The 17,271-nt window shown below is 50.7% G+C and overlaps 1 protein-coding gene across 1 annotated transcript in view; it reads left to right on the top strand.

Annotated features, from left to right (window-relative positions):
* Positions 1–6,561: 6,561 nt before the first annotated feature.
* Positions 6,562–17,271, top strand: part of LOC142494774 (uncharacterized) — a 47,401-nt gene continuing 36,691 nt past the window's right edge. The window contains exons 1-3 of the mRNA XM_075599214.1: positions 6,562–7,097; positions 9,884–11,871; positions 12,596–12,709. Coding sequence (XP_075455329.1) covers positions 7,084–7,097; positions 9,884–11,871; positions 12,596–12,709 — 2,116 coding nt within the window. The 5' untranslated portion in view covers positions 6,562–7,083. The remainder of the gene's footprint in view (positions 7,098–9,883; positions 11,872–12,595; positions 12,710–17,271) is intronic.

Raw genomic sequence — 17,271 nt, 5'->3', positions numbered from 1 at the left:
CCTCTATAACAGGGGAGCACAATCTTTTCCCCTGCGCCCCCCTGCTGGCTGTCCTCGCCACGCGCCCCCCTCCTTACCATGGTTCACGGTGTCATGACGTCGCGTTGCCATGGCGACGCATCTCCAGATGCCAGCTGAACCACGGTAAGAATTACAGAGACCTTTGCTGCTTCCCAGGCGCTTAATTTAAGTGCCTTCGGGAAGTGCGCGGGGCCTCTGTAAACCACTTCAACACACTTACCTTCCCTTCCAGCGACACGTCGTCATAGTAACCTGGCGTCACGGGATGTTACCATGGCAACGTGACGTCACATGACCCCGAGCGTTATTTGACACTGGGGCCGAGCATATGGGGGGAGGGTTAGGCCTTGACCCCGCTGCCTACTACAGCGTCCGCCGCACGGACGAGAGCCCTCCCCTCAATGGCGCCGGGCCCGCTGCGAGGGGGGGCCGCAGCGCTGGGGCGAGAGCTGCTCCTGCTCTTAAAAGAATTGAGAGCAGGACTCGCGTCGAGTGATACGGCACGCCCCCCGGCGGTTCAGCCAATGAGGGCGAACCTGCCGGGTGACGTCATGGCCGCGCCCCCGTCACTCCCCCACCACGCCCCCCCCCCCGGTCTCTCTTCCTGCAGTGAGCTGCAGACCAGGTAATCGGCTGCACGCGCCGCCAATCTCGCGGGCGCGCGTTGCAGCGGAGATACCGGGGCCTTAGGCTAAGGCCCCGGTCACGGCGCTCTAATGCGCGCCCGCGCTTTCGGCTGCGCGTTCCGGCGATTCCCCGGTCTGCAGCTCACTGCAGGAAGAGAGACCGGGGGGGGCGTGGTGGGGGAGTGACGGGGGCGCGGCCATGACGTCACCCGGCAGGTTCGCCCTCATTGGCTGAACCGCCGGGGGGCGTGCCTAGCCGCTCAACGCGAGTTCCCGCCATTGCGGGGAGGGCTCTGGTGAGCGCAGCGTCCGCCACAGCGGACGCTGCAGCATGCAGCGGGGGCAAGGCCTTAGCCTTAGAGACGCCGAGAGCAGGCAGGGGTGCGCAGGGGGAAAAGTTTGCGCACCCCTTCTATACCACAGATGCCCTGCGATAGAGAATGTGAAACACATTGTTTCATTATTTCCCCACTATAACACTAATACGACTATTCTTAATTATTTTCTAATGTGACAAAATATCACTCATCACAAAACCCCTCTCATTGCAGCATTCAGCTTTGCTGTAGGAGAGGAATTAACCCTTTAGATACCTATCCTAACCGGGTTCCCTAAGCAAATGTAACCACCCTAATAGCATTACAGAATGCATTTCTCTAGACTCTGAATAGAGAAGGGTTTTAGACAAAGCACAACTAGTTCTCCTGTAAACAATCTCTTCCTATGGCATTGTTATAGTGACCATAACAATTGTGTCTTTAACTGTTTTACATTTTACAGGGATATTTATGGATTACCTTAAGGCTGAGTCCATGGTAACTGCAGCCGTGCGGAGGTGCGCTGAGGGTGCTTTCCCTGGCCTTAGTTCGCGCACCGTCCGGGGGCGTGTCGGGGGGCGGGCCAGTGACGTCACAGAGCTGGATCGCCCTCATTGGGCGAACCGCTCACGTGACTGGCCCTGCGCTCCCGTGAGCGCTCAAACTAGAAATTTGGTAAGACCTACGCCTCCGCACGCGTGCCCCTGCTAAAGCCGCTCTCATTGCGGCTGCAGGGGCTCACTGACAAGCGTCAGCGCGCCTCAGCGCTGACCCTGGACTCAGCCTAAGACACACTTGCTTAAAGAAGTATATGAGTAATACTATACGCATGATACATCAAGCTTGGGCCCCTGCAGACGACTTACCAGAATGCCGTCCCCCTTTCTCTGTACGTTCCTAGCTACCAATTAGGCCTCGGACATGGTAAAAAATACCGCGCTGACGCTCCTGCTCAAGCAGGAGCTTTTTTTGTGTCCTGGAATGAGTGTCAGCGAGCGCGCTTGAGAGGCGGTGCTAGAGGCGGGGCTAGCGCGCCACGTCACCGACGTTAGCGAGTGCCATTGGCTTTTGCCGGTCACGTGACCGGCCCTCCGCTTCCCTCAGCGCGAAAACTAAAATCAATCTGTCTCCTGCAATTCCGCACGCCTCAGCACGCCTGCGGAAGCCACACACAAACCAGATGCAGGAGGTACTGTAAGTGTGCTGGCTCAGCGCGGTCTTTTTTACCATGTCCGAGGCCTTAGATTGTAAGCTCCTCGGAGCAGGGACTCCTCTTCCTAAATGTTACTTTTATGTCTGAAGCACTTATTCCCTTGACCTGTTATTTATATTATTACCATGTGTATTACTGCTGTGAAGCGCTATGTACATTAATGGCGCTATATAAATAAAGACATACAATAACCTTTGCCGGATCCCTTAAATATGGTCGCCAATGTGACTTTGCTTAGAAAAGTCTTGTCACTTAACCCAGATAGCAGCAACTGTAAATGTGACAAGACATTAAACATACAGTCTGGGATATTAGTGGGGAAATGTAAGTGAAGGTGTTACATGCCTGAGTGCTGTCCCTGCTGTGTGTGTGTGTGTGTGTGTATACAGTATATCACTAATTTGTGTGAAAGTCCTGGTGACCAGTTGCAGGTCTCGGGGAGAGGATTTCTGGAATCCCAGAGATACAATGTGTAATCATGTATCAGCTCATGTCTGTTTCACTGCAACTTGTGTCTGCACAGAACAGGCAGGGGAGGGCAGGGGAGGGCAGGGGAGGGGGGGGGGTGGGGACAGCAAGTGGGGGACAGCAAGCGGGGGACAGCAAGCGGGGGGGGGGGGGGTGAGCCCAGCAAGCAGGGGAGTGAGGGTGAGCCCAGCAAGCAGGGGGGGGGGGTGAGCCCAGCAAGCAGGGGGGGGGGGGGGGTGAGCCCAGCAAGCAGGGGGGGGGGTGAGCCCAGCAAGAAGTGGGGGGGGGGGTGAGCCCAGCAAGAAGTGGGGGGGGGGGGTGAGCCCAGCAAGCAGGGGAGGGGGGGGTGAGCCCAGCAAGCAGGGGAGGGGGGGGTGAGCCCAGCAAGCAGGGGAGGGGGGGGTGAGCCCAGCAAGCAGGGGAGGGGGGGGTGAGCCCAGCAAGAAGGGGGGGGGGGGTGGGTGAGCCCAGCAAGCAGGGGAGGGGGGGTGAGCCCAGCAAGCAGGGGAGGGGGGGGTGAGCCCAGCAAGCAGGGGAGGGGGGGTGAGCCCAGCAAGCAGGGGAGGGGGGGGGGTGAGCCCAGCAAGAAGGGGGGGGGGGTGAGCCCAGCAAGCAGGGGAGGGGGGGTGAGCCCAGCAAGCAGGGGAGGGGGGGGTGAGCCCAGCAAGCAGGGGAGGGGGGGGGGTGAGCCCAGCAAGCAGGGGAGGGGGGGGTGAGCCCAGCAAGCAGGGGAGGGGGGGTGAGCCCAGCAAGCAGGGAAGGGGGGGCACAAGAGGAAGGACGCAGCAAGCAGGGGGGGGACACAGCAAACAGTGTGGAGGAGACAACTACAGTAGCAGGGGGGAGGAGGGGAGTGCTAGCAGGAGGAGGAGAGGACAGCTAGCAGGAGGAGGGGACAGCTAGCAGGAGGAGGGGAGTGCTAGCAGGAGGAGGAGAGGACAGCTAGCAGGAGGAGAGGACAGCTAGCAGGAGGAGGGGACAGCTAGCAGGAGGAGGGGAGTGCTAGCAGGAGGAGGGGAGTGCTAGCAGGAGGAGGGGAGTGCTAGCAGGAGGAGGGGAGTGCTAGCAGGAGGAGGGGACAGCTAGCAGGAGGAGGGGACAGCTAGCAGGAGGAGGGGAGTGCTAGCAGGAGGAGGGGACAGTTAGCAGGAGGAGGGGAGTGCTAGCAGGAGGAGGGGACAGCTAGCAGGAGGAGGGGAGTGCTAGCAGGAGGAGGGGACAGCTAGCAGGAGGAGGGGACAGCTAGCAGGGCACATCCGGTTTGCAGGTAAGACACAGTAACTATGAGACGTCTCCCCCTGGGCACAGACATGGCTGCTGTGTCATGTAGGAGAAATGAGGCACATCCTGGGGGGGCAGATAATGGAGACGCAAAGGATACCGCGGGCAGTAAGGGCAGTGGGACTGCCCTCTGGGAACCTAAAGCCATTCATTAGCTGTCCCCTGTCCCCTCCCGGCACTGACACTCCCGGCACTGACCCTCCGGGCACTCATCCTCCCAGCACTGACCTCCAGCACTGACCCTCCCAGCACTGACCTCCAGCACTGACCCTCCCAGCACTGACCCTCCGGGCACTGACCTCCAGCACTGACCCTCCCAGCACTTCTCACCCAGGGCGCCAGCTCCGAATTCATTTAACACACACAGCACAGGAAGGAACAGATCCAATATGGCTGCTGACAATGTAACACAATGTAATGTAACACAGACACTTCTATTATTTGCTGAAGCCTCACACCCTGGCTAAGCTGGGCCAGCCCTTACTGAGGAGAAAGTATCACCTTGTACTGATGAATTAACCGATTACAGCCCTAATCTCACACACACACACACACACACACACACACACACACACACACACACACACACACACTATACAGACACTTCAACATTTTGTATATAAATATAGGTCCCACTGTAGTCTCTCTAATTGTGCTGGAGGTACTTGCAAGCAATGCCTATAAAAGTCCCCTAAACTATGCAACTTAGCACACATAATACTTTCTGTTTAATGGGTACACCTGGTCTTTCAGGACCCAAAACATGTGGTGTATCAGTTGCAGCGTGTACATGTGTGTCTGTGTACCAAGCAGTCCCTGATATGTGTCTGTGTGGCACCTAGTTCCTGGTATGTGTGTCTGTGTGGCATGTATGCCCTGGTATGTATGTATCTATCTCTGTGTGGCATGTAGTCCCTGGTATGTATAGTATTGTACAGGAGGGCCCCAGTCATGCGGCTGGTTCCGTTCTATTTTTTGTTAGGTGCGCATTCGCAGGCCGGCAATGTGCCGTTATGCGCAACATCGGCAAAAGCCCCCATTCTGTACATGCGTGACCCTGAACCAGCCCGTTCTGCGAATGCGCGACATCGGATCGGCCTGTTCTGCGCATGCGCAGACATGGCGGCCCCCTTCTCGGTACCGCCGTATCGGCGGATCGCCGAAAAGCAGGGCTCCGAGAAGCGGGGCCTTGCTGTAATGCAAAGATTCTGGATTCAGCCAATAACTTGCACACTCTGATTAAGTAAAAGTTCTTAGTCCCATAATATAGTGGGTGCGCGTGCGGCACTTATAGTTGGCTGTGGATAGCCAGCTGTCCTATATAAGGGCCGCGCACGACAGTGAGCGTGGAGCTGGCCGACAGGAGGGAAGCTTGAGAAAAGTACGTTTTCACGCTGCTACCGCCGCTGTAATGTATGTGTGTGTGTGTGTGTGTGTGTGTGTGTGTGTGTGTGTACAATGTTAATAACTAATTTATTCTTACTCAGTGTCTTTTTCATTTTAAAAATATGTAATAAATTAATAACACACACACATACAAACACACAGACCACTACAAACCTCTCGCTCCCGGCAGCACGGACCACACACACAAAAAGTGTGCTTCACGTGTTCGCACAGGCGCCCGCACCTACTATAGAACGAGCCTTAGAGATGTAATCAAAAAGGGATTTTACTTAACTTCGGTTATGTTCTCAGTTACAGCTTGCACAGCTAAACAGCATACAACAGGAAAACGCTCCAAACACCTGGCGAAGCCCCAATCTAGTCTTATCCCGAGAGAGAGAGGGGAATTCTTGGCCATGCACCTGCACGGTCCGTGGAGAAGCTTCTGCCACTATCCCCAACCTAAGCTCTTATTTATAGCATTTTCTGTTAGGCTTCCTCCAATCAGTGCTATGTGTTGTAGCAAAATGCATACTTCCTTTGCAGTAAACAACTGTATATATGTTAAACATGTGACACACAGAGAGAGAGCTCTGCTCACCCAAAGCACATGCCATGGCACACTTAAGCTGATGAGTGGTCAAATATGTGACGAGAGAGCGAGCTCTGCTTACTTAAAGCACATGTTATGGCATACTTCAGCTAATGAATGGTACTTTCCAATACAAGTATGTATTGTATTGTATGTCTTTATTTATACAGGCACGTTTTCCGATGGGAACACTGATTAAATGAAAGGTTCCGTTCCTGAAGGCATTTTTAACACTAAAATACACCAAATATTTTATGCAGGCAATAAGATATGCAGCACACACATAAATTATATAGTGTATACACTGTATTATATAATATAACATAATAAATAATATATTAAATAGTATAATATTATATATACGCTCTTACGACTCTTCTCTTTTCATTGTTGTTTATGTGAATGTGTATATATATACACACATACACAACGTTGCAAAGCGTCGTAAGAGCGTTGGATAAGCCATTTTGGCGTTGTAAAAATGAATATAGGTATGCATTGCATAGCGTTGAATAAGCCATTCGTTGTAAAGCGAAGCGTTGTAAAACGAGGACTGCCTGTATAGCGCCATAAATGTACATAGCGCTTCACAGTAGTAATACATGTTGTAATCATATAAATAACAGGTCATGGGGATAAGTGCTTCAGACATAAAAGTAACAATAATGAAGAGGAGTTCCTGCTCTGAGGAGCTTACAATCTAATTGTAATTAATCTATGTATGTGTGTCTGTGTGACATGTAGTCCCTGGTATGTATGTGTGGTACATAGTCCCTGGTATGTGTGTATGTGTATCTTTGTGGAATGTATATATGGAAGAAAAGGAAAAAAAGAACAGTGCACATACAATAAACAATGAACACACTGAATAAAGTGATATAAGCGAAATAGCTATTCTTTCCCTGCAGCTGAGGTTTGGATCTCTCACCCAGAGAGAAAGAAGGCAAACATCCAGAAAAACAAACCTAAAGGTGTGCAAAGGAAAAGAAAAACAAAGTGTAATATGTAATGGAAAGGGGCAGTTTCCACTTTGATGGTCCACACAAGAAATCTTCTTGGTCAGACAAAGAGAGAGACAAAAATATCAGGCATCATTCCTAATGGGCTTCTGGTCGTCTCGGTATGATGTCGTGAAGATGACAGATCCAACACTGCTGGACTGTGAATCCCTTCAGATAGATGTCATCTCAGAGGTAGAAGTATGGAAAGATAGCAAGGCAAAAAAACACAGTGTAACCTGATTTAATACATTTAAAATGACATACAAAATGCACATAGCACTCACAATGTGTAAGATATTGTGCATAGAGGGTACTCCCAAAGTCAGTATGCCGTGATTCGTAGATCTGCTCGACTGCCTCGGTGTCCTGCACACACCCCTTCCAAACGCTTCTGCGTTATGTGGGATTCCCGAGACGCCGAGGCAGCCGAACAGATCTCCAAATCATGGCATACTGACTTTGGGAGTCATTCTCTCCCATCTCGACTACTGTAACCTCCTGCTGTCCGGCCTCTCACCTGTCTCCCCTACAATCTATCCTAAACGCTGCTGCCAGAATCACTCTACTCTTTCCTAAATCTGTCTTGCCGTCTCCCTTTCTCAAATCACTCTCTGGCTTCCTATCAAATCCCGCATCTCTCACTCAATTCTCCTCCTTTTTAAAGCTTTACACTCTTCTGCCCCTCCTTACATCTCATCCCTAATTTCTCGCTATGCACCATCCCGACTCTTGCGTTCTGCTCAAGGATGTCTTCTCTCTACCCCCTTTGTATCTAAAGCCCTCTCCCACCTTAAACTTTCTCACTGACTGCTCCACACCTCTGGAATGCCCTTCCTCTCAATACCCGACTAGCACCCTCTCTATCCACCTTTAAGACCCCCCCTTAAAACACACCTGCTTAACGAAGAATATGAGTAGCTCCGTGGCTAATACTATACACCTAGTACATAAAGCTTGGCCCCTTGCAGACACACTTACCAGAATGCCCACCTACTGTCTGTATGTTCTTCCTACCTACCAATTTGATTGTAAGTTCTTCGGAAAATGGACTCCTTTTCCTAAATGTTACTTTTATGTCTGAAGCACTTTTCCCCTTTATGTGTTATTTATATTATTTGTTATTTATATGATTGTCACATATATTACTGCTGTAAAGGGCTATGTACATTAATGGCGCTATATAAATAAAATATAACGAGAAGCTGCACACCACAAAAAATAAATCAAAATACTTGCAAAGACCGGTGCTCCTGGTTCAGGGATATCTGCCTAAAAAATCCAGTATTGAGGAAAGTAGAGAGATCCCGGGCAACTTGTATTCAGCACAAAAAACACAACGTTTCATCCCTCCTAGCCAGTCACTTGATAAAGTCCCCTAACCTCTAACCCTAACCCCTGGGAGGGATGAAACGTTGTGTTTTTTTGTGCTGAATAAATTTTTCTAAAGAAATTCGAAGTTGCCCTGGATCATTCTACTTTCCGCTATATAAATAAAGACATACAGATATACATACAGGTGTCTGTGTGGCATGTAGGCCCTGGTATAGAAGTGGAAGTCAGGTGAGGGGACGTTACTGCACTGATTAGTCTGCATTACCCACTTCTCACTGTATCATATAGAAAGGGGAGACCGTGTCAGTATGGAGCAGAACTGCTGGGCCTGAGAGGGTATCCGGAGCATTTATCAAAGTCTCTCTGATGCCAAACAGGAGCACCCGATGTACAGCTGAACCCCATTATAGCGCGGTCCTCGGGGTCCACCCGAGACCACCGCGTTAGTAGCGGGGTCGTGAAAAAACAAAATGGCTGTCGCAAAAATAAAAATAAAAGAAAATGGCCGCCGCGCTCCCGATCGGGAGGGAGTAAGGCAGGAAGGAAGAGATGGCCGGAAGCCCTACACGTCCCCCAGCAGCGGCCCTCCGAGTCCAGCCGCAACCTGCTCCTTACCTCCCACCACCGGCATCCATCCCCCTCCACCGGCATCCACTTCCTCCCCCCCCCCCGAGGCCCCCACATCTAATGGCCCTCCGCGGCATAATCAGTTTTGGGCTTAGCCCACGCGGCCCTCCGAGTCCCAGCCTGCTCCTCACTCACCTTCCTCCTGACACCCCCCCTCCTCCCGACACCCCCCCTCAACCCAACACCCCCCCTCCTCCCGACACCACCTCCCGACACCCCCCCCTCCTCCCGACAACCCCCCCATCTCCCGACAACCCCCCCCTCCTCCTGATGCCAGCTCCGCTCCGATCTCCAAAGGTAGGGAGTGGGAATGGGAGGTGTGAGTGTGGTGTGCTGTGCAGTGTAGTGTGCTGTGAGTGCTGTGATAGTGTGTTGAGAGTGTGCTGTGAGCAGTGAGTGCTGGGAGTGTGTGCTGGTAGTGTGTGCAGTGAGTGTGTGCTGTGAGCAGAGTGCTGGGAGTGTGTGCAGTGAGGGCTGGTAGTGTGTGCAGTGAGAGTGTGTGCTGTGAGCAGTGTGCAGTGAGTGCTGGGAGTGTGTGCAGTGAGAGTGTGTGCTGTGTGCAGTGAGTGCTGGGAGTGTGTGCAGTGTGCAAAAAAAAAACGGGAGCCACGTAAAAACCGCGTTATATGTGGATTTGCGTTATATAGGGGCGCACTATAACGGGGTTCAGCTGTATTAGCTTTTTTATTCATACTATAGAACTGTACAGTCTATTACTATGTTGCACTAACAGGACATTGCTAGTCTTATGGCTGTTGCTTTCGGACTCTATACTGTGGTTTGTATACTAGATGGTTGTGTTATAACATAATCCTGAACCATTAATTTATTTTGCAGTGTTTAAAATGTAAGTTCCTGTTTGAGGACCATATGTTTGTTTTTGGTGCCCCTGTCTTCTCTGACTCTTTTGTGATTGTTTTGTGTTAATACTCGTAGGTTTGAAAGCTTATACTAAATGCTGTATATTTGTCCAAGAAAACAGATCATACTAATTACATTTCTTCTTCTCTTTTATACAGATACATCTGTCACCCAACAAATATAAATAAAGGAACATCCTATCTCAGCACCTTCAGAGAAACACTGCCCACTACCAGCATGGACAGAGGAGCACTGCCCACTACCAGCATGGACAGAGGAGCACTGCCTACTACCAGCATGGACAGAGGAGCACTGCCCACTACCAGCATGGACAGAGGAGCACTGCCCACTACCAGCATGGACAGAGGAGCACTGCCCACTACCAGCATGGACAGAGGAGCACTGCCTACTACCAGCATGGACAGAGGAGCACTGCCAACTACCAGCATGGACAGAGGGGTCCTGCACACTACCAGCATGGACAGAGGAGCACTGCCCACTACCAGCATGGACAGAGGAGCACTGCCCACTACCAGTATGGACAGGGGAGCCCTGCGCACTACCAGTATGGACAGGGGAGCCCTGCCCACTACCAGCATGGACAGAGGCACACTGCCCACTACCAGTATGGACACGGGAGCACTGCCCACTACCAGCATGGACAGAGGCACACTGCCCACTACCAGTATGGACAGGGGAGCACTGCCCACTACCAGCATGGACAGAGGCACACTGCCCACTACCAGTATGGACACGGGAGCACTGCCCACTACCAGCATGGACAGAGAAGCATTGCCCACTACCAGCATGGACACGGGAGCACTGCCTACTACCAGCATGGACAGGGGCACACTGCCCACTACCAGCATGGACACGGGAGCACTGCCCACTACCAGCATGGACAGAGAAGCATTGCCCACTACCAGCATGGACAGAGGAGCGCTGCCCACTACCAGCATGGACAGAGGGGCACTGCCCACTACCAGCATGGACAGAGGGGCACTGCCCACTAAAAGCATGGACAGAGGGGCACTGCCCACTACCAGCATGGACAGAGGGGCACTGCCCACTACCAGCATGGACAGAGGGGCACTGCCCACTACCAGCATAGACAGAGGGGCACTGCCCACTACCAGCATGGACAGAGGGGCACTGCCCACTACCAGCATGGACAGAGGGGCACTGCCCACTACCAGCATGGACAGAGGGGCACTGCCCACTACCAGCATGGACAGAGGGGCACTGCCCGCTACCAGCATGGACAGAGGGGCACTGCCCGCTACCAGCGTGGACAGAGGGGCACTGCCCGCTACCAGCGTGGACAGAGGGGCACTGCCCGCTACCAGCGTGGACAGAGGGGCACTGCCCACTACCAGCGTGGACAGAGAAGCATTGCCCACTATCAGCGTGGACAGAGGGGCATTGCCCACTATCAGCATGGACAGAGGGGCACTGCCCACTACCAGCCTGGACAGAGGAGCACTGCCCTCAACCAGCATGGACAGAGGAGCACTGCCCACTACCAGCATGGACAGAGGAGCACTGCCCACTACCAGCATGGACAGGGGCACACTGCCCACTACCAGCATGGACAGAGGAGCACTGCCCACTACCAGCATGGACAGGGGAGCACTGCCCACTACCAGCATGGACAGGGGAGCACTGCCCACTACCTGCATGGACAGGGGAGCACTGCCCACTTCCTGCATGGACAGGGGAGCACTGCCCACGACCTGCATGGACAGGGGAGCACTGCCCACTACCTGTATGGACAGGGGCACACTGCCCACTACCTGCATGGACAGGGGAGCACTGCCCACTACCTGCATGGACAGGAGCACACTGCCCACTACCTGCATGGACAGGGGAGCACTGCCCACTACCAGTATGGACAGGGGAGCACTGCCCACTACCTGCATGGACAGGGGCACACAGCCCACTACCAGCATGGACAGGGGAGCACTGCTCACTACCTGCATGGACAGGGGAGCACTGCCCACGACCAGCATGGACAGGGGAGCACTGCCCACGACCAGCATGGACAGGGGAGCACCGCCCACGACCAGCATGGACAGGGGAGCACCGCCCACGACCAGCATGGACAGGGGAGCACTGCCCATTAGTAGCTTGGATCCACACATGTTAAGTGAGTATAGTAGATTTTGTGGTGACTGAAATCTGCAAGGAGGGAATGTCTGATTGTTGTGCCGTTATCTGAGTCAAACACCCAAACTAATTAATTTTTTTGTTCTTATTGAACCACTAGCAGGTAAGATATGTCTTCAAATCTTTGTCATTTTCTGCCAGGAGGGCCAGTAAAACATTTATTTACGACAGATATTATATTATACCAATATAAGAGGAGGTGAAATCACAGGAAGAGCCCCTCACTCCCAGCTTTACATGATGGAATTTCCGTTTCCTATTGCCAGGTTTCCCAGTGATTGTGGAGGTTAGAGATTAACCCTGAGAAAGCAGAGCCACACACTGAGGATCATATGACCCCAAAAAAGAGTGAAATAGTTATATTTCCTGTTGGTGATAAGTACCCTTTATATCCTCACTTGTCTTTATTGAATTTAAAAAATAGACTACAATTTTTTGGGGAAAAACATTACATGTTATAAGAATAGTAATAAGAATTATAAGCTACATGTTCTAGGAATAGAAAACACCAATGAATTGTTTGTTTATTATTGTTATTGAGGTTTGAACATTGGTAGAACCAAAAAAATCCATAGTTTTATTTTAATCAAGTAAAATGAGTTTCTTCTCCCCTCCCCGTAGTATAAAGTATTTCTGTATAGTGATGTCACAGGAAGAGTTTCCACTCCCAGCTTTACGATTCACTTTCCTTTTCTTGTTGGCAGGTTTTCCAGGGGTAGCACCCGAGAGGTTAGAGATTAAGTCAGAGAAAGAAGAGGCGAACGCTGAGCATCATGTGACCCCAATTTCAGGAGAAATAGTTACGTTTGTTGTCGATGGTGAGTACCATAAGATCCTCTTGTTACAAGTCGTACGGTCACCTTTAGGGAGTATTCAGAATTAATTGCCTCATAGGAAGTCCCTGGGTCTGCTGATTTATTCTGGAACAAGCCACATGCAGCAGAGTTAGGAGAGCAATATGTCTCTTCCTCGCTGTTCCTGTTGCGGTCGCGTACGTTGCTGAGTACTGTCCAGGAGACAGACCCACTAGGCAGAGGTGGAGAGCGGAGACCGACCCGTTCCTGAGATCCGAATCCTGACGAGTAGAATAGTGAGGTCCGAGGTCAGGGCAGGAGGAGGCAGGATAATCGTGGTCACTGTTCCGGGGTCAGGACTGGAGAAGGCAGAGTAGTAGGGGTAATTTTCAAAGGTGGGGGAGCCCAGGTATCGTATAAAGAAGAAGACATAAGAACATACTGCTCTATGTTATTGTCACGGTACCCCAGGACTTTTAACACCATTTATATTTAAGGGATCAGTAAAGAGGCAAAACACAATAATGAAATAAAATGAGGTTTATCTGGATAAGACCTCGGAAACACACAGAAATACAAAATACAGAGAATATACACACTTACTTTGGGTCTGGGGGTAAAAAACTAGGCTTTCCTAGGTGCAAGGCGCCTGCTTCAGCAACGGCTCACCTTTTTCGCTCCACGGAGCTGGAATAAGCCTGGAACAGGTAACTTCACTCCTCAGAACCAGTCCTCAGCTTGGCTAGGAATTCCCTGGCATCGCAATGCCCCTGGGAAACCTTACCTGCGCGTCACTGGACCAGTCCCAAGACTATCTATAAATCTGAAAAGCCTGAGAGACACACCCTGATCTGTAGCAGCCCCTTATAGAGACTACTTTGCCCTATGTTTTAACATGTACAGAGCCTTTCAGCCACTCAGAGCATGGGATTATTCTCAGCAGCCAATCAGAGCAGGGCTCATCTGGTTGATGAGGTCAGAGGCAGGGGCATGTTGAACTGGCTTGAAACACCCCGTGGGCGGGACATATGTTCTGGCCAATAGGAAAAGCACCTACAATCGCCATCTTTTCCTTAGCCAGCCCATTGCCTCCCACTGGGCAGGCGCCATTGCTCTAGCAGACCAGAAGGTTTCCCCCCAGGGGGTCTCTGTTCTCCAGACCCAGTACTCCACCCCACCTCGTCCACTTAGCACCCCGACACCTCTCAACATCCCGTCTCCTCCTTCATCCAAGGACTCTATGCAAACTAGCTAGCATCTTAACCATATGCCTGGGCTGTCTGTATTGAGCCTTATAGTAAACGCAAAACACAATATAAAGTACACTTTATTACAGAATATACTTTGGGGGACCTTATACGTAAAAGGGAAATAACTTGGTGATATTTGGGCTCGAAATCCAGGAGTCTGGTGGACACAGGGAAGCCCCGGTGTAATTCACCCTGCGTACCGGCAAATCATGCCTGCTCGCTGGTGAGAATTAAACGACTACCGACAACTTTGGCCCCCCAACTCCTGCAACCAAAATAATTGTATTTCCACCCAAACATCCCCCCTAAAACTGACACACAAATTTACAGTTCTAGGGCTAAGGGAACATAAAATAGGAAAACACAGGTTCATTTTATTTTCCAGCATATATTATCCCTGGTCCCTGGCTTATGGAGCTACCAGGGACCCCACGGATTCAGGGGTAACCAGCGGGCTTAACCTTTATTAGATTGCCTGGTTACCCCTTTCCCATTACAGTTATGTTTTCATAAGTGGATGTGATATGTCTTTTAGGAACCTCAGAAGGTGGAACTCACGTTCTTCCAAAATAAATAAATCACTTCCAAAACTGTGGCAAAATTCTCAGAGGGTCGTGGGGGTCTTACTCAATCCTGATGTGTAGCTCAGGTAGATGTAGAGAGAAGTGATGATGGCAGTGAAGGTGTTAATGTGAAGAGAGAGCCAACATAGCGCAATCCAAATACAAAATATAATTTATGGATACAAAGTATAAAATAAACACGTATACAGTGTTAGATATAATAGGGCACATAATAAAATGGTGTGTGTCCAAGGCGGAACTCTCACCACTGCCTCTGTCACTCTCTGTCTCGTCACTTCCGGTTTTGGCGAACTTCCAGTACTGGATGGAGGAGGATCCGAAATGTTTCTAGTAGGGGCAGATGGGAGTCAGCAGCACCCACCAAACAATGACTATGCGTTTTGCAGGGTTAGCTTCGTCTGGAGTCATGGTGATGAAGTGACCATGTGAGTCACAAAATGCGTAGGATTTTGAACATTGCTGATGGTGCTGGAGACCCTTTTACTGGACTAGCACTGTCTCCTTCACCCAGCTTTTCCGTCTCTCTTCGGAAGCACTGTCGTCATTTGTGAGAAAGCACTGGAGGTGTGCCGATTCCTCTGAGGTTCCCTCTGCTCTGGTGGAATGCCCCGGTGCTTGGCGTGTGAGTATTCAGACACCTGAAGTCAGAGGAACTTGACAACAACTCCCGCTGGGGACTAACCTTATGGAGCGACATCTGCACGATGAGAGAGGACGGCTCCCCCAGATAAGACGGATGCCCTGGTTTTCCACAGATCACATGATGCAATTGGAGCGTGGAGTGGTGAACCCTGGCGTCATCGTTGATAATACATTTTTTAACCAATGTTTTAAAGATTTTTGTTGCTGTACTTGCATCTTTTACCTTTACATATAAATGTTACTTTTACATAGTGCACCATGAGACGTCTGCGCTTGTTTCTCTTTTCTCATTATTATTTATACACCTGCACGGTAATTTTTGCATCCACTACATACTGTATAGGAGCGCCCTTAACATTTTTGTTGTTTGAGAGTAGTGGGGGTCACAGTTCCGAGGTCAGGGCCGGAGAAGGCAGGATCGTCAAGGCAAGATAGATCAGCGAGAATGCAGGATACGGCTTCAGCAGGAATACAGGAAAACTGAACCTTGCACAGGCAAGGAAGAGAGCGGAATGCAGCATTATAAGGGGGGCAGGCAGGTGCAGGCAATAGATGGAGAATGAGGCTGACTTCCTGCTTCAGCGGCTATGTTGGTAGAGGCAGATGTCTGGCCTCGGCAGCCATGTTGGGGATCCTTACGCGTTCTCTCTTTTTTTCTCTCTTTCTCTGAAATCAAATAATTTTTATTGGCATGACAAAAGAACATTTCTGTATTGCCAGTATTCACAGAGAGTGCCCAGGTCTGGCTGCATTTTTCTAGTATTGCCAGTTTGTGTTGGAGGCCCTGTTCTGTTGGAGGCCCTGTTCTGTTGGTGACAGCAGGAGCAGATTGTTTGCTTACAGTAGAGACTTAATCTCTGTGCCAGCCAAGTTGAGCCCAGGTGCTGAGGAGGATTCTAGGGCTGCTGCGAGCTCATTGATGTATATGTCACAAAGTGTGGGACTCAGGCTGCAGCCCTGTCTAACTCCATGGAAGAAGTCTGTCCTTTTTGTTATTAATTTTCACGCAGCATTTGTTTTCAGAGTACACACTTTTGATCGTGTCGTATGTTCTCCCCCCGATTCCGCTCTCTAGTATTTTCAGCAGTAGGCCTGGATGCCAGATGGAGTCGAAGGACTTTTTAAAGTCCACAAAGCAAGCAAAGATTTTGCCCTTGTTGTTGTGGACGTACTTATTGATCAGGCTGTGTAGGGTATAGATATGATCCATGGTGCTGTGGTATGGCAGGAAGCCTCTCTGACTCTTACTCAGTACAAGTGAAAAAATAGTGATATCAACAGTGACGCTCAAACCAAACACAGTGCAAATTCTTAAATAAGAAAGATAATCAGTGATGTGAATAAAACTGATGTGGTGCAATTAATTAAACAGAATATTCTCTGATTTAAATAATAGATACAAAATAAAATTATTCATGAACCAACCGCAGCTCAAACCATTGTGGTGATTGCTCTCTCAATCCCATGTTCGTTTGTAGTGCAAGTCTTGGGGAGCGCAAATATATTAAAAAAAAGGAATAGAAAACACAATAGTATAATGTGCCAATCAGATCTTCAGTATCCTATAGAGTGTGTATGTGACGGTAGGGGGTAACCAGGCTCACAAATAAAGGTTAAGCCCAGTTTTGGTTACCCCTGATCCGTGTGTAAGGGTCCCAGAGAGTTAGCCCTTGGGCCCAGTAACATTGGGCCCAGGGATTCCCGGGCGTGCAATCACACGGGGATTCCCGGGCGTGCAATCACACGGGGATTCCCAGGCGTGCAATCACACGGGGATTCCCAGGCGTGCAATCACACGGGGATTCCCGGGCGTGCAATCACACAGGGATTCCCGGGCATGCAATCACACAGGGATTCCCGGGCATGCAATCACAGAGGGATTCCCGGGCATGCAATCACAGAGGGATTCCCGGGCGTGCAATCACAGAGGGATTCCTGGGCGTGCAATCACAGAGGGATTCCTGGGCATGCAATCACAGTGGGAATCCCGGGCGTGCAATCACACAGGGATTCCCGGGCATGCAATCACAGAGGGATTCCTGGGCGTGCAATCACACAGGGATTCCCGGGCATGCAATCACAGAGGGATTCCCGGGCATGCAATCACAGA

The sequence above is a fragment of the Ascaphus truei genome, chromosome 5 (genome assembly GCF_040206685.1).
Source record: "Ascaphus truei isolate aAscTru1 chromosome 5, aAscTru1.hap1, whole genome shotgun sequence".
NCBI classification, from domain to species: domain Eukaryota; kingdom Metazoa; phylum Chordata; class Amphibia; order Anura; family Ascaphidae; genus Ascaphus; species Ascaphus truei.
This window is presented reverse-complemented; position numbering and strand designations above follow the sequence as displayed.